This window comes from Salmo salar, chromosome 25, assembly GCF_965601325.2.
Source record: "Salmo salar chromosome 25, fSalSal1, whole genome shotgun sequence".
Lineage (NCBI taxonomy): Eukaryota > Metazoa > Chordata > Actinopteri > Salmoniformes > Salmonidae > Salmo > Salmo salar.
The window spans coordinates 12,161,339-12,182,165 of NC_138315.1; the positions used below are offsets into that span (position 1 = coordinate 12,161,339).

Consider the following 20,827-nt stretch of genomic DNA (forward strand, 5'->3'; position numbering starts at 1 on the left):
CGGTTGGCCATATCTTTCAAACTGTGCTCTTTCACAAAAGATCTGAACCTATATACATTTTACGGACACAGTATGTTTTATATTCATTTCTTGTTGTTATTAGTCCCAACCTTCAGCTCCATTCAACCCCTCCCATCTATCTCTTAGAACCATCCATATTGGATTTCTATTTGCCATATATTTTTCAACTGTGCTGTGATGTTTCACAAAAGTACTGAACCTTTCTATTCTCATTGTTGTAAATTTGTAAATTGAAAATAAACATTTTTGCTAAAAGTATATTGATCGATAGACTATGACTTTTCAGATCACCCAGTAGTGCTTTCTGCGGAGTTAGCTCCAGGTAAATATTGCAATTCTCACGCCATTCCTGGACCTGTGACCAAAAACGAGCTACATATGGACAGTACCAAAACAAATGATCTAATTACTCTAAAATCTAATGATCTAAAATCTGCAGAGCTGGGAAGGATGTATCCCCCATATAAATAACATTCTATTGGTTGCGAGAATTTTGTATAATAATTTAAATTGAAAAAATCTCATTTTTGAATCCGTCGTTGTTTTGCGTATCAGTTCATAAACCATGTGCCATGGAATCGGTACGTCACAAATCTCTTCCCAACTATTTTGCAATCTATATGGCATGGCTGTCAATGTTTTGGACCTTAAAAGAAACTGGTATACTTTTATATTTATCACAATTTTGTTTAACCAATTACGGTCTTTAACACAGGGCCGACAGACAAGTTCCTTACTTTTCCCCCTTCCACTTTCCTCTTCCATTTTTTGCGGTAATGCTGCAATTAGTTGGTTGTAATTTTGGGTAGAGCCGACATTTCCATATGTTTTTGTTAGCTGCATGTGTGACAACTCCATCCGTCCTATTTATGATATAATTAGTATATTTGAGTTTAACCACAATATTTGTTGTATTATTTGTTCTGTCTTTTCTGGTGGATTAAATTGAAATTGCAACCAAATTTCTGGCTTGTTTTAAAAATAGCGATATTTGGGAGATTATTTCCTTTTCAACTAACTGAAAGTGAGAGGTTGTAATCTGAATTAAGTGAAAAAGGCCCTTCTTGAACATAGGGTGAGACATTCTTACTAATTTGCTAGAGAACAAGTTCAGATTTAAGTATAACTTTTGTATGACTGAAGCCTTGTGAGAGGTCTAATGCTTTAATATTTGATCATTTCTGCCCTTTTGAATTCATATTCATTATATAAATAGGCTTGTTTCATTTTGTACTTCTTTTTTTCTCATAATTTCAAAAACTGTTCGCTAGGTGTAGACAAGACCTTAAGCAAAAAGGTCAACTGGGATATGACTAAAGAGTTAATCAGGGTGATTTTTCTACAAATAGACAGGTATTTACCTTTCCATGGTAGCAAGAGTGAGAAATTATTTCTTTCAGGATATGTATACCGAGTATATCCACATCACTATCAGACCATTTTATTGGTTAACTACATGGTAATATAAAAGGTGTATTTTTTTTGTGATCCAATACGTACTTATCATAATTTGGTTGTAATCCAGAGAGGTTATAAAACATATCTAGATCCTCTATGAGGCTGTGGAGTGATCCAAATTGTGGATTTAAAAGAAAACATGAATCATCAGCGTACTATGACACCTTTGTTTTTAAGCCCTGGATTTGTAATCCCTTGATATTATTGTTGGATCTGATTTTCATAGTTAACATTTCCATGGCCATAATAAGTAGATATGCCGATAGTGGACAACCTTGTTTTACTCCTCTTGACAGTTTAAAACTTTCTGAGAAGTAGCCATTATTTACTATTTTACACAGAGGGTTACCATACATAACTTTAACCCATTTTATAAGAGATTGTCCAAAATGTAAATGTTCCAGGCATTTATATATAAACTCCAGTCGTACTTTATCAAAAGTCTTTTCAAAGTCAGCTAAGAATAACAGGCCCATTTTCCCACCCGCAGCACGCGCTCTAGCAGGTATATTTCACTGGTCACCCCCAAAGCCAATTCCTCCATTTGGCCGCCTCTCCTTCCAGTTCTCTGCTGCCAATGGCTGGAATGAACTGCAAAAATCACTGAAGCTGGAGACTCTTATCTCCCTCACTATCTTCAAGCACCAGCTGTCAGAGCAGCTCACAGATCATTGCACCTGTACATAGCTCATCTGTAAATAGCCCATCCAATCTACCTCATCCCCATACATATTTATTTATTTATTTTGCTCCTTTGCACCCCAGTATCTCTACTTGCACATTCATCTTCTGCACATCTATCACTCCAGTGTTTAATTGCTATATCGTAATTACCTCGCCACTATGGCCTATTTTATTGCCTTACCTCCCTTATCTTACCTCATTTGCACACACTGTATATATACTTTTTTCTACTGTATTATTGACTGTATGTTTGTTTATTCCATGTGTAACTCTGTGTTGTTGTATGTGTTGGACTGCTTTGCTTTATCTTGGACAGGTTGCAGTTGTAAATGAGAACTTGTTCTCAACTAGCCTACCTGGTTGAATAAAGGTGAAAAAATAAATACATAAATAAATAGTGTTCTATTGTTTCCAGTACTTGACTTATATTATCTCCAATGTATCGTCTGATTAGAATTAATAATGTCCGACAAAACCTTTTTAATTCTATGCGTTATAAATCAGACCTTCTTGTTGAGTGTCTGATAATCTACAATTTACATAGGAGTGGTCAAAACATGCTAATAACGGTCTTCTGAGTATATCAAAAAAAGTTTGGTATACCTCCACTGGTATGCCATCCAGCCCTAGAGATTTCCCGGACTTAAAGGCTTTAATTGCATGAAGAAGTTCCTCCTCTGTAATTTCGCCTTCACATGAGTCTTTCTGTACGGCTGTTAATTTTACATTATTAATAGAAAAAATCCATACAATTAGCTTCGGTTAGAGGAGATGGAGGAGACTGAAACGAAAACATATGCTTAAAGTACCTCTTTCAAAATATCATTTGGTGAATCATGGGTGACTGTCATTTCTAACAAGTTTCAGTAAATTCTTTTTGGTAGCATTTCTATGTTGAAGATGAAAAAATAATTTGGTGCATTTTCCCCCATATTCCATCCAGTTTGCTTTATTTTTATAATATATTACACTTGATCTTTATTGAATAAGTTCCTCCATTTTGTTTTGTTGTTTCTCTAACTTATTCTGAGCCCTTATGGTACAGTTTTTATTGCTATCTATCTGTTCTGTTAGACCTTCTATTTCCTTTGTTTGTATGGACTCTTTTGACCTAAATTGCTTTTGTTTTAGAGATGAGTACTGAATTGCATGGCCTCTAAAGTCACATTTAAAAGTGTCCCCATGCAATAAGGGGATTTGCTGTACCTACAGTATGTTATGTCGGAAAAATTCGGTTATAAATGCTGTCCTACTTAAAAACAAGTTATCATCCAATAGGCTTTGATTACATTTCCAATATCCTCGCCCACATGGTAAGAGTAATGTATATGCCAATTATCTGATGGTCCGACTGCATTCTATCCCCTATCAACACTTTTTTAACTTTTGGTGACGTAAGAAATGACATAAGAAAGAAGTCAAGGCGACTAGCTTGATTGAGCCTCCGCCATGTATATCTCACTAGGTCAGGATATTTAAGCCTTCATATATCCATTAGTTCCAATATATCAATGACATTCATGATTTCCTTAGGGTGATAGTTTGTAGTGTGATTTCCTTTACGGTCCATTGAGGTATTTAAAACAGTATTAAAATCTCCCACCATAATAATAGAGTCTTGAATGGTTGATCATTTATTATATATACTTTCAAAGAAGAGTGGATCATCATTATTTGGTCCGTAAAGGTTAATGGCCCATATCTATTTATAGTCCAATAACATATTTAAAATCATCCATCTACCTTACGGATCTGTTTGGACAATTTGCACATTCTGATCAAAATTACTGTTGATTAATATCACTTGAGTTTCTTTCCCCATGGGACAAGTATATTTCACCACCCCAGTCCTTTTCTCACACAACTTCATCTAAAATTGTTGAATGAATTTCCTGTTAACAATAGATATTATATTCCTTCTCTTTGAGCCAGGTAAATATTGTTCTTCTTTTCTTATTATCTTCTAAGCCATTACAATGATAACTGGCTATACTTATATTTCACCATTTACCATAACGAGATACACGTTTCAAATCTATTTATCATAATACAGGTTTGTAAATTTACCATTAAAAAGTACCATAGTGATTGAGTGTCCATCTAGCTCACCTGTTTGGCACTGCGTTCGAACACCACGTACTGCTGGCACTGGTCCAGGCGCCGTTTCTTCATGGTCCAAAAGTGCAGAACCCGGTTCTCCCTCTGGAGCAGCTCATTGAGGATGGCTAGAGAGGAGAGGGAGACCAGGGAGCACAGAAAGAAGTTAGCATATCGTCAACACAGTGGTTTCAAACAAAACCCTCACTAGTCCATATAGAACATAAGAAACTTTAGAAGTAAGTTCAACTGAACGTAAAAAGAAATATGTACATTTCCTAAAGAAAAAGAGCATTAAAAGAGTTAGTAACAGTAAGGTATAAGGTCTGGTGCTCAGTAGTCAATATAAGTGCGTCCCAAATGGCACCCTATTATTCCCTATATAGTTCACTACTTTTGACCAGTGCTGGTCAAAAGTAGGCGTGCAGTGAGTCTGGGGAAACGCACTCCACAAATGAAATATAATTATTATTAGCTACTATATAGGGAATAGGGTGCCATTTAGGGTGCCATTTGGGACACAACCCATGATCGTGCAATAGGGCTGTTGTGACTGACCTTTAACCTGCTGCTCGGGTCCTCTGGCGTGGCCTGAAGCACCAGGTATACCCACATTGTTCCTGTGGATATACTTCAGGAATACCTCAGCATTTCTCCTGGCCAAAGTGCATGCCTGGGGCACAAGAAGGGACATTGTCGAAACAGGATCATTGCAATGGACGACATATCCACAACTACCATCCACAATACATTGAAACTGAGGTTAAGATATTGCATGTGTGACACCATAGATACATTACTGTCAACATGGTTATTCGTTTTTAGTTGACAACAAGTAAACTGGCATTCACAACATGTCTTGCAAGAGGTGGACATGTATTTCAGTTCTGTAATGGGAAAATCAATACGAAACCTAACAGCTACGTGTTGCAGAATACAGATGTGTTCTACTGAAGAGAATCAGACAGACAGAACAGCCCGAGTTCATGGTCTGTGAATATGCAGCAAATTAATGATCAACAGAACATGGGTTGCGTCCCACCCTAATGTATTAGCTTGCTAATATTGCTCTAGCTATTTATTCTGTAATGTTAGCCAGTTTCAAGTATACTTTTTATTACTGTCGTCCTTACATAGTTAGTGATACCACTGAATTTTCCCTGGAGTTTTTCCATTTTGATTCTAGCTAGCTAGCTGGGTCATTATGCCGTTATGCATTTACCGCGTTTGTGGAAAAGGAACAAAGAGGGGTGGCGACGGTTCTTGATCTTGAGTCATGACCCAGCAAGTGTGGCTACTAGCTAGTTAGCTAGCTAGCTAGCTACATTCATCTGTTTGCTAAGTTTGTAGCTAAATGGGATTGCTAGCTAGCTACGTATTTATCTGTACTGTATACTAGCTAACTGTCTGTGTTGGTTTATTATTTTAATTGCAGACGAACATGATGTACCGCCGCAGACAAAGGAGGCACAGTGAATAGGGGACCATTTGAGACACAACCATGTTGCTCTGCTGTACCTTGAGGAAGGCTTCCTTCTGCTCCAGGTGTTTACTGATGAGGGGGATGACATGGTCAGTCTCGGCCATGGCTCCCAGCTTGTCATGGCCACCACACCAGTCCTCATCCCTCCTGTACTCCTGCTCCAGACTCTCCAGCACACTGCACACCTGAGGAGGGCACAGGGGTCTCAGTTAGTCTTCATGCTAGGTTGGACACAATTTCGTGGTGCCATCACAGAACCGGACATTCTACCAATATGCTGCATTTTCTATAGGGACAGGATGACAAGACGGAGGCCCTCCAGGCCACCACCACCATTTGTCTCAATGTATGGGAAATGCTTGAGGTGGTTCTTGAGTGATTCCGCCACAACTAAAAACAATTCAGGGAGCGCTATGTGGGGTTGGTGTGGACACACACCTGCTCTGAGGTCTTGTAGAAGGCCACAGAAGCGTTGACCAGCTTGAGACGATCCTCCATCTTGAGCATGAGCTGTTGCCAGTGCATGGCCACCTTCTCGGCGCAGGCCCGTATGCCGTCCGGGTCAAAATGGCCCGCCTGGAGCATGACCTCAGCCTTCTGCTGCACCTGCAGGGCACTCTGGTGGGTCTTCTGGAGGGAATTGGCATGGAACAGTGACTGAGGGGGGACACAGAGAGAGAAAGAGAGAGAGAGGGGTTGTTTAGGTTCAGGGTAAGTGACATGACAATGTTACATGATCATGTGTTCATTTTAACAGTGTAAATATGTTTTTTACAAACTGAACATGTGCCAAGACTTTATATATACTTTTGCTGAAATGGGTTTTCTACAATGTTGTTTTTGGGGCTGAACCATAGGTTGAGAAAATCATGGTAATGTTAACCCTTTTTTTTCCTAAAGACTTGATATATGCCATTGACTGTAGTCCAGTCTAGTCTGGCGCTTGCAAGGCATTTTGGGAGCCCGGGTATCCTTTGGACGTCATTGCCTATGTGATTAAAACCTTCCAATAAATGATGATTTAAAGTTGATTTTTGGTTTTATTAAAAAAAAGATGCAAAAATATGAGAGGCTTAAAGATAAGTGACATTTCATTAGCTACTTGTCTGGAGCTGTCGAAAGATACTGTCACACTAAAAATAAACGCAATTATCTTTCCACATGGCCACTCCAATACTACGTCCCAAATTGCACCCTATTCCCTATGAAGTGCACTACTTTTGACCACGATCCTGGTCAATAGTAGTGCACGATATAGGGAATAGGGTGCCATTTGTGATGTAACTTCGACTGCACTTCTCTCCTCATTTTCCCTCATCGCATATATACTGTGTACAAAATATTAGGAACACCTTCCTAATATTGAGTTGCACCTCCTTTTGCCCCCAGAACAGCCTCAATTCGTTGACGTATGGACTCTACAAGGTGTCGAAAGCGTTCCACAGGGATGCTGGCCCATGTTGACTCCAATGCTTTCCACAGTTGTGTCAAGTTGGCTGGATGTCCTTTGGGTGGTGGACCATTCTTGATACACATGGAAAACTGTTGAGCGTGAAAAAACCAGCAGTGTTGCAGTTCTTGATACACTCATACCGGTGCGCCTGGCACCTACTACCATACTCCATTCAAAGGCCCTTAAATCTTTTGTCTTGCCCATTCACCCTCTGAATGGCACACATACACAATCCATGACTCAATTGTCTCAAGGCTTAAAAATCATTCTTTAACCTGTTTCCTCCCCTTCATCTACACTGATTGAAGTGGATTTAGCAGGTGACATCAATAAGGAATCATAGCCTTCACCTGGTCAGTCAATGTCATGGAAAGAGCAGGTGTTCCTAATGTTTTGTACACTCAGTGTATGTTGTCCTCTAGAAAGAGAACATTCAGTTGTAACAGTGTCAAATGGCAGTTTTTTTGTTTTTCTTGGCTAGGCTGCACTACATCACAAAGGAAAAAATAAATCAGAATTTAACAGAAATGCATTTTAACAAGTTCATTCTTAGAGGCAAACTACCACATTGTTTTTCCTGCCAGAACAAGGCCTGATTTACAACTATAAATCCACCAGAGAAAGCTAATACAGGAGAAAAGGAAATAAAGCCGTCAAGAGTAATTCAACATTTCTGCACTTACACAAGAATGAGTGCAGTATTTAACTTTAAGTTACTACTTAATCAAAAACATTACAATTTATGTATTATCATACACAAAAAACAGGAATTGTTTCCAAAGGGAATACGAGCAATTGAGTTTGTCCTTTGAATGAAAAATCCATTGAAAATATCGGCAGAATAGGAATGAGAATAAAATGTACCGTTACATAACAAATGTGGAATTTAATTTCTACACGAGTCCCATTACCTAACTCTAGAAGCCTTCCTAAACTATAACGTAAAGCAGTGCCGCATCCCAAATGGCTCTCTATTCCCTTTATAGTGCACTACTTTTGACCTAGGGCTCATAGGGCTCTGGTCAAAAGTAGCGGACTTTATAGGGAATAGGGTGCCATTTGGCGTGCATCCCAGGTTTCTGCTCCACAGCTAATGGAGGGCCAGGGAAATGCTGACTCCCCATGAAAGCATAGGACCAAGAGCCATAAACCTTTCATAAAGCATCAATCTCATAGGAGTATATATCACATAACAGTCACTGGTTCATCTAGAACGCTCTGTCAATGTAGTTACTTTTACAACATCCGTTTTGCATCTAATATGATATAATCAGGTAAACGGAGTCTTAACTCCCTAAAAGGGTCATCTATGATTGCTACATGAATTTGTTTTACTTTTAGAATTATTGATACAATCAGGTCCAAAATCATTTCCTTGATAAAGATGAGCAAAAAAGACGGTATAATAATATATTATGTATATTAATACAAATACTGGCTATATTTTATGCTCACAAATGTAGAAAATTCTATTATTTTACAGTAATACAATTTCTCAGAGAAAGAGATTTTGTTTAATAAGTCATATATTTTTCCTCTCAAAGAGATATGTGTGAAAATGATTGGCTTCCCTGTTTTCAATACCTTTCAATACCTCACCTCGCGAGGATATCGCCACTGAGCCTTTTTGTAAAATGTTTTATGAGATTGGAGAACACGTTGGGAGGGATCTTAGACCATTCCTCCATACAGAACCTTTCCAGGTCCTTGATATCCTTCGTCTGCGCATATGAACTACCCTCTTCAATTCAAACCACAGGTTTAAAATGGTGTTCATGTCCAGAGACTGAGATGGCCATTGCAAAATGTACATTTTGTGGTCAATTATCCATTTCTTTGTGAATGTTGGGGTTATTGTCTTGCTGGAAAATCCACTTGCGGCCAAGATTCAGCCTCCCGGCAGAGGCAACCAAGTTGTTGGCTAAAATGTCCCTGGAACTGGGTAAAGTTCATGATGCCGTTGACCTTAACAAGGGCCCCAGGACCAGTGGAAGCCAAATAGCCCCATAACATCAAAAATCCATCACCATATTTTACAGTAGGTATGAGGTTATCGTCTGCTTATGCATTCTCATTTAGGCTCCAAATCCACCACTGGTTTGCTTGGCCAAAAAGCAACATTTTCATGTCATCTGACCAAAGCACCAGGCGTTTACATTTTGTTGGATGACGTGGAAATGGAGATCTTTGGCCACGCACACCAGTGGTGGGTTTGGCGTCAAAATAAGGACGCATAAGCAGAAAAGAACCCCATATCTACTGTAAAATCTGGTGGTGGATGATCAAGGATGTATGGCAGGAATGGTCTAAGATCCCTTCTCAACGTGTTCTTCAATCTCATAAAACATTTGAGGAAAAGGCTCGAAAGGTAAGGTATTGAAAGGGATGGAAAAAAGGAATGCCAATCATTTTGAGAGAAAAAAAAGTAGCAAGTATGACTTGTTAAACAGAAGTTCTTTCTCTGAGCAATTGTATTCGTATAAAATAATATCATTGAATATAATTTACCTTTTTTTTTGCATACAATACAGCTCAGTCTTTGTATTATTTATTTGATGATTTATTTCATGCTAAAGGTGCAGGTCATTGATTCTTGAAGAATATGTAACTTATAAAGACCTCATCGTGAGTTTGGTTCAACTATCGTGCCCCATCAGTACCCAAAATATAAGCTTGTTTTACCTCATCCCTTAGCTGTTTACCAAAAAAAGTGGCGGGGTGTCGCTGTGTTGTCGTTTGAATCCCAGATTGCCCCTTTCTCTCTATAGGTCCCAATAGAAACCTGATGTATGGGGAGAGATAGGCCACTGTGTTGGCTTTCTAGGGTAAATACATTTGTTTCCCCCAAAGAGAGGAAGGGATGGCGATTACATTAAGAAAACTCCCTCTACACCCTGCACAGTGATTTAATTAAAGTTAGCTAATAGGTTCTTAAAGGGCTTATTTTCATTCCCCCAAATCAATTCCAGAGCTGTGCTGGACAGGATTCAGCACACATGCACATGTTCACATGCATGCACGCACCCACACAAACACATACACACAAGTATACACACGCACACACACACACACAGTCTTGGGTGGTGGTTCTTGGGCTGGAACAGGCCTCCGGAACCAGGCTTCACTACTCGGAGTCAGAGCCACAGCAGAGCCAGACTGTGTGCCAGGTCACCAACGTGCTGTGTGTGTGTGTGTCTGTGCTGAAACAGGACTTTACCAAGCAGCCCCATCCTGTGTGTGAGCGCTGCCGTCATGCTCAGAGCAGCAGCTATTTAAAGAGCTGAAGGAAAACAACCAGTGTACTGCTTTCCCCAGATAGTGTGTGTGTGTGTGTACGCCTGAGCGTGTGTAACGTTGACAGACAATGTTTGCGCGGGTGCGTGCATCTGCGTGTGTCTTAACGGTATATGGAGTTCACACCAAATATGTCTTTGCGTTTAGCTGTGTCGTGTGCAGAGTTTACACTTCGTGCATGCTTGTGTGTGTGTGTGTGTGTGTGTATAGTTTAATGACAGCGCACGTTGCAGTGATTAGCCTGGTCAGTCAGCCTGGTTTTGAGGAGGGGGGGGCGGTTACCTCGATGGCCAGCTGGAACTGTTCATGCTCCCTCTGGAGTTGCTCTGCCTCTGACAGCGAGCTGGCATTCACCATGCTGGCATTCAGCATGGACTCCCCGTTCCGGATCCAGCCCAGGACCTGCAGGGGGGGACACACAGAGAGGAGAGGAGTTTAGAGTTTACATTGGTACAGTACAGTTCGATCTAGGCCAGAGGAGGCTGTTAAGGAGGATGTCTCATAATAATGGCTAAAATAGAACAGTACCAAACCTATGGAAACCATGTGTTTGATACCATTCCATTCATTCCGTTCCAGCCATAACTACGGGCCTGTTCTTCCGATTTAAAGTGCCACCAGCCACCACTGGTCTGGGCAACCATGAGCTCACGGGAAGCTATGGTCAATGTGGCTAGAAGAACTGGTTGGTGTAACGTAACATAATACAGTACTCAATAATGTCACTTTTGTTATGACAAGGAACATGCTCAGTCATGGTTCGCCTCAAACAGCAGTTGAAAACGTCAGAGGGACAGACTGAGTCAGACCTAGAAATACATAAAGTCAGACTTATGTAATGCATATCTAATGCGATCCCAAAATAAAGCATGAGCTCAAACTAGAGCCACACAGAGCTTTGGTATAGTTAGTTGAGCTTCATGAAAGCACAGCTTGGTGGCATAGTTCAACATAAACAAGGGGATAAACTAGGATTAGCAGTAGCATAATCTTCACGGGCATATTAACGATTAGATATTACATATGTTCGCTTCTGTTCATTTAGGAATCCCACGAGGGATTAGAAACATATGGATCATTTTTTTTCTCTCTAGCTCCCTAAAACTCAGAGACCGGCTGTGCAGAGGATATGGCTCATCGCTACCACTCTCTTTCTTTCTACCTCTCGCTCCCTCTTCGTTCTCTCTCGCTCACCTCTTTCTTTCTCTCTTCTTTCTTTCTTTCTTTCTTTCTTCCTTTCTTCCTTTCTCCCTCTCGCCCCCTTCCTTCCTTTCCTTTCCTTTCCCTCCACTCCCTCCCCCCCCTCCCGCTACACCCTCTCTCTCTCACTCTCTCTGTCTCTCCCTCTCTCAGCCCTTCCCTTTGCTACACCTTTTCCCCCTCCCCTCCCTTCTTCCCTCCCTCCATTACCTGGACTGGGCAGCGTCCCAGAAGCCTCCTTTATAGCTACTCTCCAACAATCAGCCCTATTACCATTAGAGTGCATCATGCAAAGTGGAGCCTCTTCACTCCCAGGTCCCCGGTGAGAGCAGTTTGGCCCTCAATTACAACAGTCCAAATGAGATTAGTGCAGAAGGAAGCTGGCGCGAGATGAGGAAAGAAACTGCGGACGGTGTGAGGGAAGCCAGCAACCATCTGTGGTAGGGTTATACGTCTGCGTGGCTATAGATTTTTCACCACTAGCGCTACTTTAAATGGTGATGGGATTTGCAGTACGTCATAACATGAGTAATTCATCTAGTAAGCCGGAATGACTCATAGGAGCAGGAGCCTGTCTCCTGTTGCGTAAGGCAGCTTGACGTACAAGTACACCCCATGAACAGGACACTAGTCTATGACAGAGCCTTACTCCCAATCTATCTCCTTAACACCGAGTGTCAAGTGGAGATTGGGTCCCATTCCTACAGTCTTCGCTATGATTCGGCCAGGTGATCGAACTCCCAACCTTCCAATCTCATGGCGGACACTCTAACCACAAGGCCACCGAGTCGGTTCACTGATTTAACAGTGCACACTGTTTCATTTATTTCTCCTTTATAAAGTATATGAGGTACATTTTCACCAGGGAAGTACGATTGAGATCGACATCTCTTTTCCTAGGAGCCCTGAGACTTGAAAAACGGTCAATAACAGCAAGAGCGGTAACTACTGACCATCGACATGTGGCGTACATTATGTGTGTCACTAGCACTGCGACAAATATCATCCATTATTTACAGAAACTGCAGCATTTATCCAATACATATCCACTTGCATTGATATTGAGGCTTAATCATTCATTGTTATATTTCATTTGACATTAAGAGGCGATTTGCTACGTGGACGGTCCGTCAGACTTCAGTCAGAGAGCGATCCAGCAGATTTTATTCCTCTGTATTTCCACAGTTTGTATATTTCTTGTACAGTGAGGAAGGCACACAGCTTAATGTGCTCTCTGTCAAACTGTCATTCACATTGAAATTTCCCCAGAGAGCTTGCTCTCTCAGGGTGCGTCCCAAACGGCACTCTACTCCCTACATAGTCCATAGGGCTCTAGTCAAAAGTAGTGCACTATATAGGGAATAGGGTACCGTTTGAGAGGCACGCTCAGATTGACACAGACAATACATTACTAGCCTGTCTGAGAAATGATTCAATAATCGAGTTGAGTGTTTTTCAATGGCACTGGCATACATTGACTTCACATTTGACTCTAGGCCATACAGGCAGATCAGTAGGCAAAAACGTTTGAGAGGAGTGAACAGCTGTCTTCACCAAGAAGCTAATACAAGCCGGTCATTGATCAAATATTGAACCTCTGCTGGCAGCCATGCACTCACACTGACTGTTTGACGTAGGGTGTATTCTGCTGGGTGGACGTGTGTGTATATTTGCACATGCGGGTTTGCATGTGTGTGTGTGTGTGTTTGCGCGAGTGTGTGCGTGTTAGAGACAGCCCTGGACTCTCACCAGCCCAGTTCTCCCTCGTTACCCCTTCTAAAATATAAGCATGGGTGTACACCCACCTGTTTGACCTCAGACTGCAGGTGGCGGAGCTGCAGACACTCCTGCAGTCTCTTCTGGGTCTGGTCAGCGCTGACGTCCAGCTCATGCTGCTTCTCATGGAGGAACTCCAGCAGCTCCTGGACCTGAGTGGCCAGATCCACCTCTTTCTCCCCAGTCAACTCAATGCCTAGAACACCACACAGGACCACGGTCATTACGGCATGACATCATACAGCCACAAGTAGTTACCAACCATAAATGAAGCTATGCCTTTGTCTTGTGTTCAGACAAACTGGTTGAAACAGTGTCATTCCCGTGTTATTGATAATGAAATGTGAGGGTGTTGAATTAACGTGGAAAACTGATTGGATTTGCAATCTTTTCGTCTTTTTTTCACTGATCTTTAAATCCAATGAGATGGTTAGCATTATTGTTGAGAGCCCTACTGGCCCAGGTCAAAAGTTGTACACTATATAGGGAACGGGGTGCCATTTGGAAAGCTCCCATACAGTTGAGGGTTTCGCCGTGCAATAGGAGACCTCATAAGGTGATATAAACTGTACCACTAGGTGGAGCTAGTGCACTAGTCCTTCTCCAATGAACGCCAGCTAATTTCTATCCGCCTTGTTCTTTCTCAATGAATTAAATCACCCGACCTGAAAAGACAACACCTCACTTCAATGTCTAATTAAATAATTCCTGTGACTACCCAAAACCACAGGGTTATCAAGTGTATCTGATGAGAAAAGAAAACAGTGTTGTGCGTTCCAAATGGCACACTAGGCGCCCTGGTCAAAAGTAGTGCACTTCAAAAGGAATAGGGCGCCATTTAGGACACAAACATAGTGAGGAGGAGTACCACTCCAAAAAACATCAATACAAATGTCTATACTGTACAGGTTAAGATGTGACCCTACACTTGGTCACATTTTAACTCCATCTTCCAGGGAGAAATATTGTCGAGAGTCCAGCCCACACCTTTGAAGGGCTTAAGTCTCCATTGGTCAGGACAGAGGGGGATGTCACAGACCACACAGTCCATGAAGGGCACACGAGGGTGGCCCAGATTGAGTGCTTTTCCCAGAGTGCCATTTGGGATGCAGCCCAGGCCTAGTATTAAACCCCATGCAGTGCAGTGAAGCAGGTAAGAGGATTGTGCTGAGGGGGAAGGTAAGCCTTGCTTTTCAAACCTAATTCCTGACTCCTCTCCCTCTCTCCAGATGGTGAACTCCACAGATGTTCAGATAAGACTTCTACTACCCCTCTGAACTTCTACCACCCTCCCTCCATCCCTCACTACTATCAGATCCTTCCACATGAGCCCAAGTCAGGTGGTACGGTGGGTGGACCGCTGCTCTCTCTGAGTTGGCAGGGCAGCAAACCTACCCATTTACTCTCCTGTCCCTCTCTTTTAACCCATTCTACACCTAGCCCTGTTACATACTGTACCTGTAGACTCTCATGGCAGAACTACACACCATGTGAGTTACACAATCTTTATATCACGGAGCATAGAAACATCCAGTGACAAGAGTGTCATTAGGGAGCAAAAGAGATACAGTTCAGTGTTTCCCCCTATCACTGCGCAATATGAGTGGCTGTCAGTGTTTACCTGAGGCCTGGACCTCCATGATGTACTGGTGCAGGTCCTGTCCCTGCTGCATCACCTCGAAGGTCATGTTGTTCATGGCCAGCTTGCGCTCCGTGTGGCGCTGCAGCCGCTGCTCGGCCAGGGTCAGGTCCTCCGAGTTGAAGTCGTTCACCTGGCGCAGCAGGTCCTCGTTCCACGCATCCAGCTCCGCCGTCACCTGCAGGGAGAGCAGAGGGCAAAGGTCAGAGGTTAACAATGTTGTTAGTGTTACACCTGGATGGCACACCTGGGGCCGCATGTATCAAGCATCTCAGAGTACGAGTGCTGATCCGGGATCAGGGCCCCTCTGTCCATGTAGTCTTATTCATTGTGATCTAAAAGGCAAAACTGATCCTAGATCAGCATCCCTACTCTGAGATGCTTGATACACTGAGAGTCTTGTCATTAAGTCATTATGTGCAGCTCAGATGATATTGTGAAACAATAACATAACCAAATCTCTTCCCTTAGGCATACTGTACATCTATAAGAACAGTATATAGCTCTCCCCATATTATAGTTCATAATGACACCGTTGCATATAATACAAACCCAATGGTAATTCACAGCACGTCTCAGGTCTAGGAGATAGTAGGAGAGCAGCACTGCATGCAGTTATCTATCAAAGTCAACTGACATTAGGTCTCTCCAAGCCATACACTACGATCATTAGATTACTGTGTGGCCAGCAGATGGGCACAGTACACAGTAGCTTCCCCCCCCCCCCCCCCCCCCCCCCCCCCCCCACTCCCATCGACCGGCCACCTGAGCCCCCTCTCCCCCCTCCCCCAGCCGCCGTCGTCCCGCTCACACCTCGATGGTGTACTGCTCAAAGATGCGTAGCTGCAGGAAGATGTCCAGCTTGATCTTCCTCTCGTGGAACAGCTCCTCCATCTGGCCCTGGGCCTCGTCCAGGTGCTGCAGGACACTCTCGATGTGGGCGATGGAGCTGTTGTGGGGCATCTTGTTGGTGGACATTGCAGCGTCCCTGGAGCCCAGAGAGAGAGAGAGAGAGAGAGAGAGAGAGAGAGAGAGAGAGAGAGAGAGAGAGAGAGAGAGAGAGAGAGAGAGAGAGAGAGAGAGAGAGAAACCTGAGCTGTGAGACAGGGAGTAATAAGACCAAGGCTCAAATGGCAACCTATTAACGTTATCCCTTTATTGCGCACTCTTTGACCAGGGCCGCTAGGACTCTAGTAGTGCCCCGTAGAGAATAGCAAAATAGACACAACGGGGGTGTTCTTGTCATGGTGTTAGTGTTCAATAAGAGAGGATGTAAAATATGTAATAAACGAGGCAGCTCTATGGAATAGCCTAATTAAATTAATGATAAGGCCTAAAAAGAGAACAAATAATTTGAATAAAATTTAAAACAACTTGTTTTAAATAGGCTATGTCACACTTACGGGCACCATCATTTCTCCCAGTGGGCGTATAATATTAAAACAACGCTGGCATGGAGGGTTTTACGCACATCCAAACTTTTCACAGTAGCTGGACAAAGATCCAATATGGATAGAAAGGGAGAATGTCCACACAGCGTTTTACTGCTCCCAAATAGACCTGTTTTATGAACATAATTGCAACCATTTTACAGATCAGATCACATTCACACATCTCCAGAAGTTTTACTGCAAGCGTGCGTACAGACATTGTCACCATAAAACCAGGAAAGGGGAATCATTCTAATACGTTTGGTTGTAATAAAATTAACAACGACAACAACAACAACAAAAATAAATACATGTTTAAATGTAACGATATAATAAAATTGCCAGGATTAAAAAAAAGACACATTTCTGTTGAACCAGCCTTCGTTATAGTTGGGGAGGGCTCGGGGTTTGAACATATGAAAACAATCAATTTTTACAGGATGACAGATACAGTAACTTCTAAATATGAGGTTCACCGGTATACACCGAGTTATCCATCTCTGGTTTCATGATGGGCATGGACACGTAGCCTACATCATGGAGGGGGTTTTACGCCTGTCCAGAACAGTACCTGCACGGCTAAAATAATGTAGGCCTGCCTACTATACATAGATATATAATGGAATGTCAGCTCACTGTCTTACTCCTCTTAAACTTGATCTTTTAATAAAGCTTTGGTGATTAAGATGTATTTCCACACGGTCTCAAGAGCCAAACCCTTTATCCACAGTCTTGACTACTTTGCGATTGCATCGGGCAGACAAAAAAACTGCCTTAATTGAGAGGGGAGGATATGCTTGGTTTTTAATTAAATAAAACTAAATGGGAAAAAACAATTGTTTTTTAATGTTTGTAAATACAAAGTATACAGGCACCAAAAGCACATTGGGCTACTCTTGTACCATGCGCATATGGACAGTGATCGGCACGGCTGGATAGGCTGCATTTCCGTTGTCAAAATGCATGCCATAACCAACTGCGTTACAGCTAAAACCATCTTTTGGTAGGTCTTAAATATCCCGACCAGCGCTGTCTGAAATTAGCACTTTGGATCAGGTTTTTAAGGATACACCTCAAATATTTCCACCCCGACCATCTGAGCGCAAACGAGCTGATATAAGACAGGTAATGTCACACTTGTCGTCGTAGAGAGAATGGGACCAAGGCGCAGCGGGTTTCGTGCTCAACATATTTATTTATAAAATAATGCGAACACCACGGAAGAAAACAATAAACAAACTAGCGACATGAAACAGTGAAAGCAGGCTCAACAAAAAGCAGTGCTCTCAAACAACTACCCACAAAAAACAAAGACAAACACACCCTACTATATAGGACTCCCAATCAAAGGCAACTCAACACACCTGCCTTCAATTGAGAGTCCAACCCCAATCAACTTAGACATAGAAACACAGACATAGACCAGTGACAAACCCCATAATACATACATCAACTACCCTCTGCCACGTCCTGACCAAACTACAATAACCAAAAATACTCTATACTGGTCAGGACGTGACAGGTAACCTGGTTGTTAGGGCTGGTAAATGCCTGTGCGCCAGTTTTTACATGAAGAAATTGCAAACTTAACACCAGCCGAAAAAATGTGCCCTATATCTGACATGGTACAGGTGTCTTATTGTTTTATACTTTTGTTTTAAATTACATTTGTTTAAGACTACCAAGAAACAGTCTGTGTGACCCTGATTTAGCCCACTGCAGTAAAAGGTTAACACACCTGCCCCTGGAGTGGATTAGCAATACAACACCTATCACAATGTAGTATTAGACTTGTCGTGCGTCCCAAATGGCACCCTATAGGATGGGACACAGCCTTATAGTGCAGCAGTCTATATATGGTCTCGGACACTTGACACTCTCTCCCACAAAAGGGTCCGTGGCCCATAAAACAAGTGAGTGCGTTTTGTTGACTGCAGTGAGTACACCTAAAAGGGTTCTACTGTCCCTATAGGAGAACCATTTGAAGAACCTATTTTGGCTCCAGGTAGAACCCCTTTGAGTTCCATTTAGAACCTTTTCCCCAGAGGGTTCTACATGGCCCGAAAATAGTTCTACCTGGAACCAAAAAGGGTTCCCTATGGGGACAGCCAAATTACCCGTTTGGAACCCTTTTTTCTAAGAGTGTACAGTACAAATCGTCTTAGAGTAGGAGTGCTGATCTAGGATCAAGTCCCCCCGTCCGTGTAATTTAATTCATAATGATCTAATAGACAAAACTGATCCTAGATCAGCCCGTAGTTCTCCCCACTGTCCCCTGGTGGAGGCCTCTGTAGCACACTCCGGGGTGAAGTTTCCCCTAGGTTCAGATCTAGGATCAGCTTCCCCCATTCCTAACCTTATCCATTAGTGGGGGAAATGTAAAACTGACCCCAGAACACCATATAGGGGCAACTTCACCCTAAATGTAGCACATAAAACACTGACCTGAGCTGCTGGATGAGGTCCTCTCCCTCCTTGATGACGTTGAGCGTAGCCTCCAGGGTGGCCGTCTGCTGCTGCTGGAACTGCTTGATGAGCTCCTGGACTGACTCCACCGAGTCTGAACACACCTCCTCCAACAGCTCCTTCTGGAGATCCTCCATCCACGTCCACAGCTGGAGGGGAGAGAGAGAGAGAGAGAGAGAGAGAGAGAGAGACGTTACAACAGAAAACAACATAACTCACACCTTGAGGGTCAGACTGTAATGGACACAATGGGTGAAACTTTAAGCAGCAATAGCAGCAACAGCAATGCATTGACTTAGTAAAATAGACAATAACCTTTCGGTTTTGCTTCATATGTATAATACATACGCAGGACAAGTACTCAGCATATACTGTATCTCACTTTAGACTCATTTGTTTGACAGCGGGGGAAGAAAGAAATCCACTTTCATTTCCATCTCCACAATTAGAGAACTGCTCACAAAACGCACCGAAAACAGACGCCCATTTCTCAAACTACACCGCTTTCTTTTATTTTTCACAAAAAAAAAAAAAAAGATTTAACGGCACTTTAATATTTCAATGAGGGAACAGGAGCTTGAATATACAATTACACACAACACCTGAAGCATAATCCGAGTAAATTGGCAGGAGACGTTTGGTTGTGTTGAGGGGGAAACGAATCGCAAAGTTCAGCACCCGCTTCATCATCATTTCAGTGTCAGCACACGCTAGCTTGGCAAGACTGTGTCCCAAACGGCACCCTATTGCCTATTCCTTATATAAAGTCAACTACTTTTTACCAGGGCCCATATAGGGAATAGGTCGTCATTTGAGACGCAGACTTCCTCACCGTTCGTAGTTGGTTCAAGCTTTACTGAGATGCACCGTTGAGGTTTTTCCTATTTACATAAAAATGAACTTGCTGGACATAGATTTGGCCTGCTAGGCCTGCTGGCCCTCAAAGCATATTCATAGGACATTACGGTAAAAGTAACGCTGCTATGCCCTTCTCACTCTCTCAGGGTGCAGTGTGTGTGTGTGTGCGCGGGCGGGCGGGCTGGCGAGCCTGTGAAATGAGTTACTCTCATAACAGTTTATCTGGTATGAAGACTTTCATTATTTTATCCGTGACAATAACGGCACTTTACCCCGAATGCACCAAGCCATAAAACGATGCATGGATTTACTGCTCGCTAAGTGTTCCTCCACAGACAATAATTGGAAGATGGAAATGAGTCAAGATGGTGAGCACCACAACGAGAGCACTACAAGTGGACGCTCAGGTGTTGTTTGCAACACTCCAATGAGGTCGACAGAACAAGCGTAGCCTAATCATTGAACAAGATAAGTACAACGGCAAGATCTCGCATGACACAACTCATAACAGACACGTTGAATTCCAGGAACCACATTATTAAAGAATGGCGCACAAAAAAAAACAAAAAAAACACACCTCAGGATACTAACGTCATCATCTCCCTCCCAAATGGCACCCTATTCCCTTTATAGTGCACTAATTCTGACCGGGGCCCAATCCACATTCCTATAGGGCTCTGGTCAAAGGTAGCACGCTATGTAGGGAATAGAGTGCCATTTGGGACACACCCGCTGTCATCATTTCCACTCGAACCTGTACACTGGCTCACTTCACTCATGATTGTGACTACACACACATACGGAGGGAATTCTCTGTGTTTTTTGAAGAGTAAAAAAAATAAAAAATGAATAAAGCAGAGAGTGGCGTTGCCATCTTAGTGGTTCCCATGGTAACAGCTCCCCATGACTGATCTGAGCTCAGAATTAAACATGCTTCTCTGTGTGACTCCTGCTTTAGCTGAAGGATC

At 42.5% G+C, this 20,827-nt stretch overlaps 1 protein-coding gene across 3 annotated transcripts in view; it reads right to left on the reverse strand.

The window, feature by feature from the left end:
• Positions 1 to 20,827, reverse strand: part of LOC106586158 (kalirin) — a 259,188-nt gene that overhangs the window by 78,016 nt on the left and 160,345 nt on the right. For all 3 annotated transcript variants that reach the window (XM_014173062.3, XM_014173061.3, XM_014173066.3), the window contains exons 12-20: positions 18,981 to 19,150; positions 15,919 to 16,093; positions 15,088 to 15,283; positions 13,496 to 13,662; positions 10,773 to 10,892; positions 6,182 to 6,400; positions 5,779 to 5,928; positions 4,819 to 4,933; positions 4,273 to 4,388 (exon numbers count right to left, since the gene is read on the reverse strand). In XM_014173062.3, the coding sequence (XP_014028537.1) occupies positions 4,273 to 4,388; positions 4,819 to 4,933; positions 5,779 to 5,928; positions 6,182 to 6,400; positions 10,773 to 10,892; positions 13,496 to 13,662; positions 15,088 to 15,283; positions 15,919 to 16,093; positions 18,981 to 19,150 (1,428 nt within the window). The remainder of the gene's footprint in view (positions 1 to 4,272; positions 4,389 to 4,818; positions 4,934 to 5,778; positions 5,929 to 6,181; positions 6,401 to 10,772; positions 10,893 to 13,495; positions 13,663 to 15,087; positions 15,284 to 15,918; positions 16,094 to 18,980; positions 19,151 to 20,827) is intronic.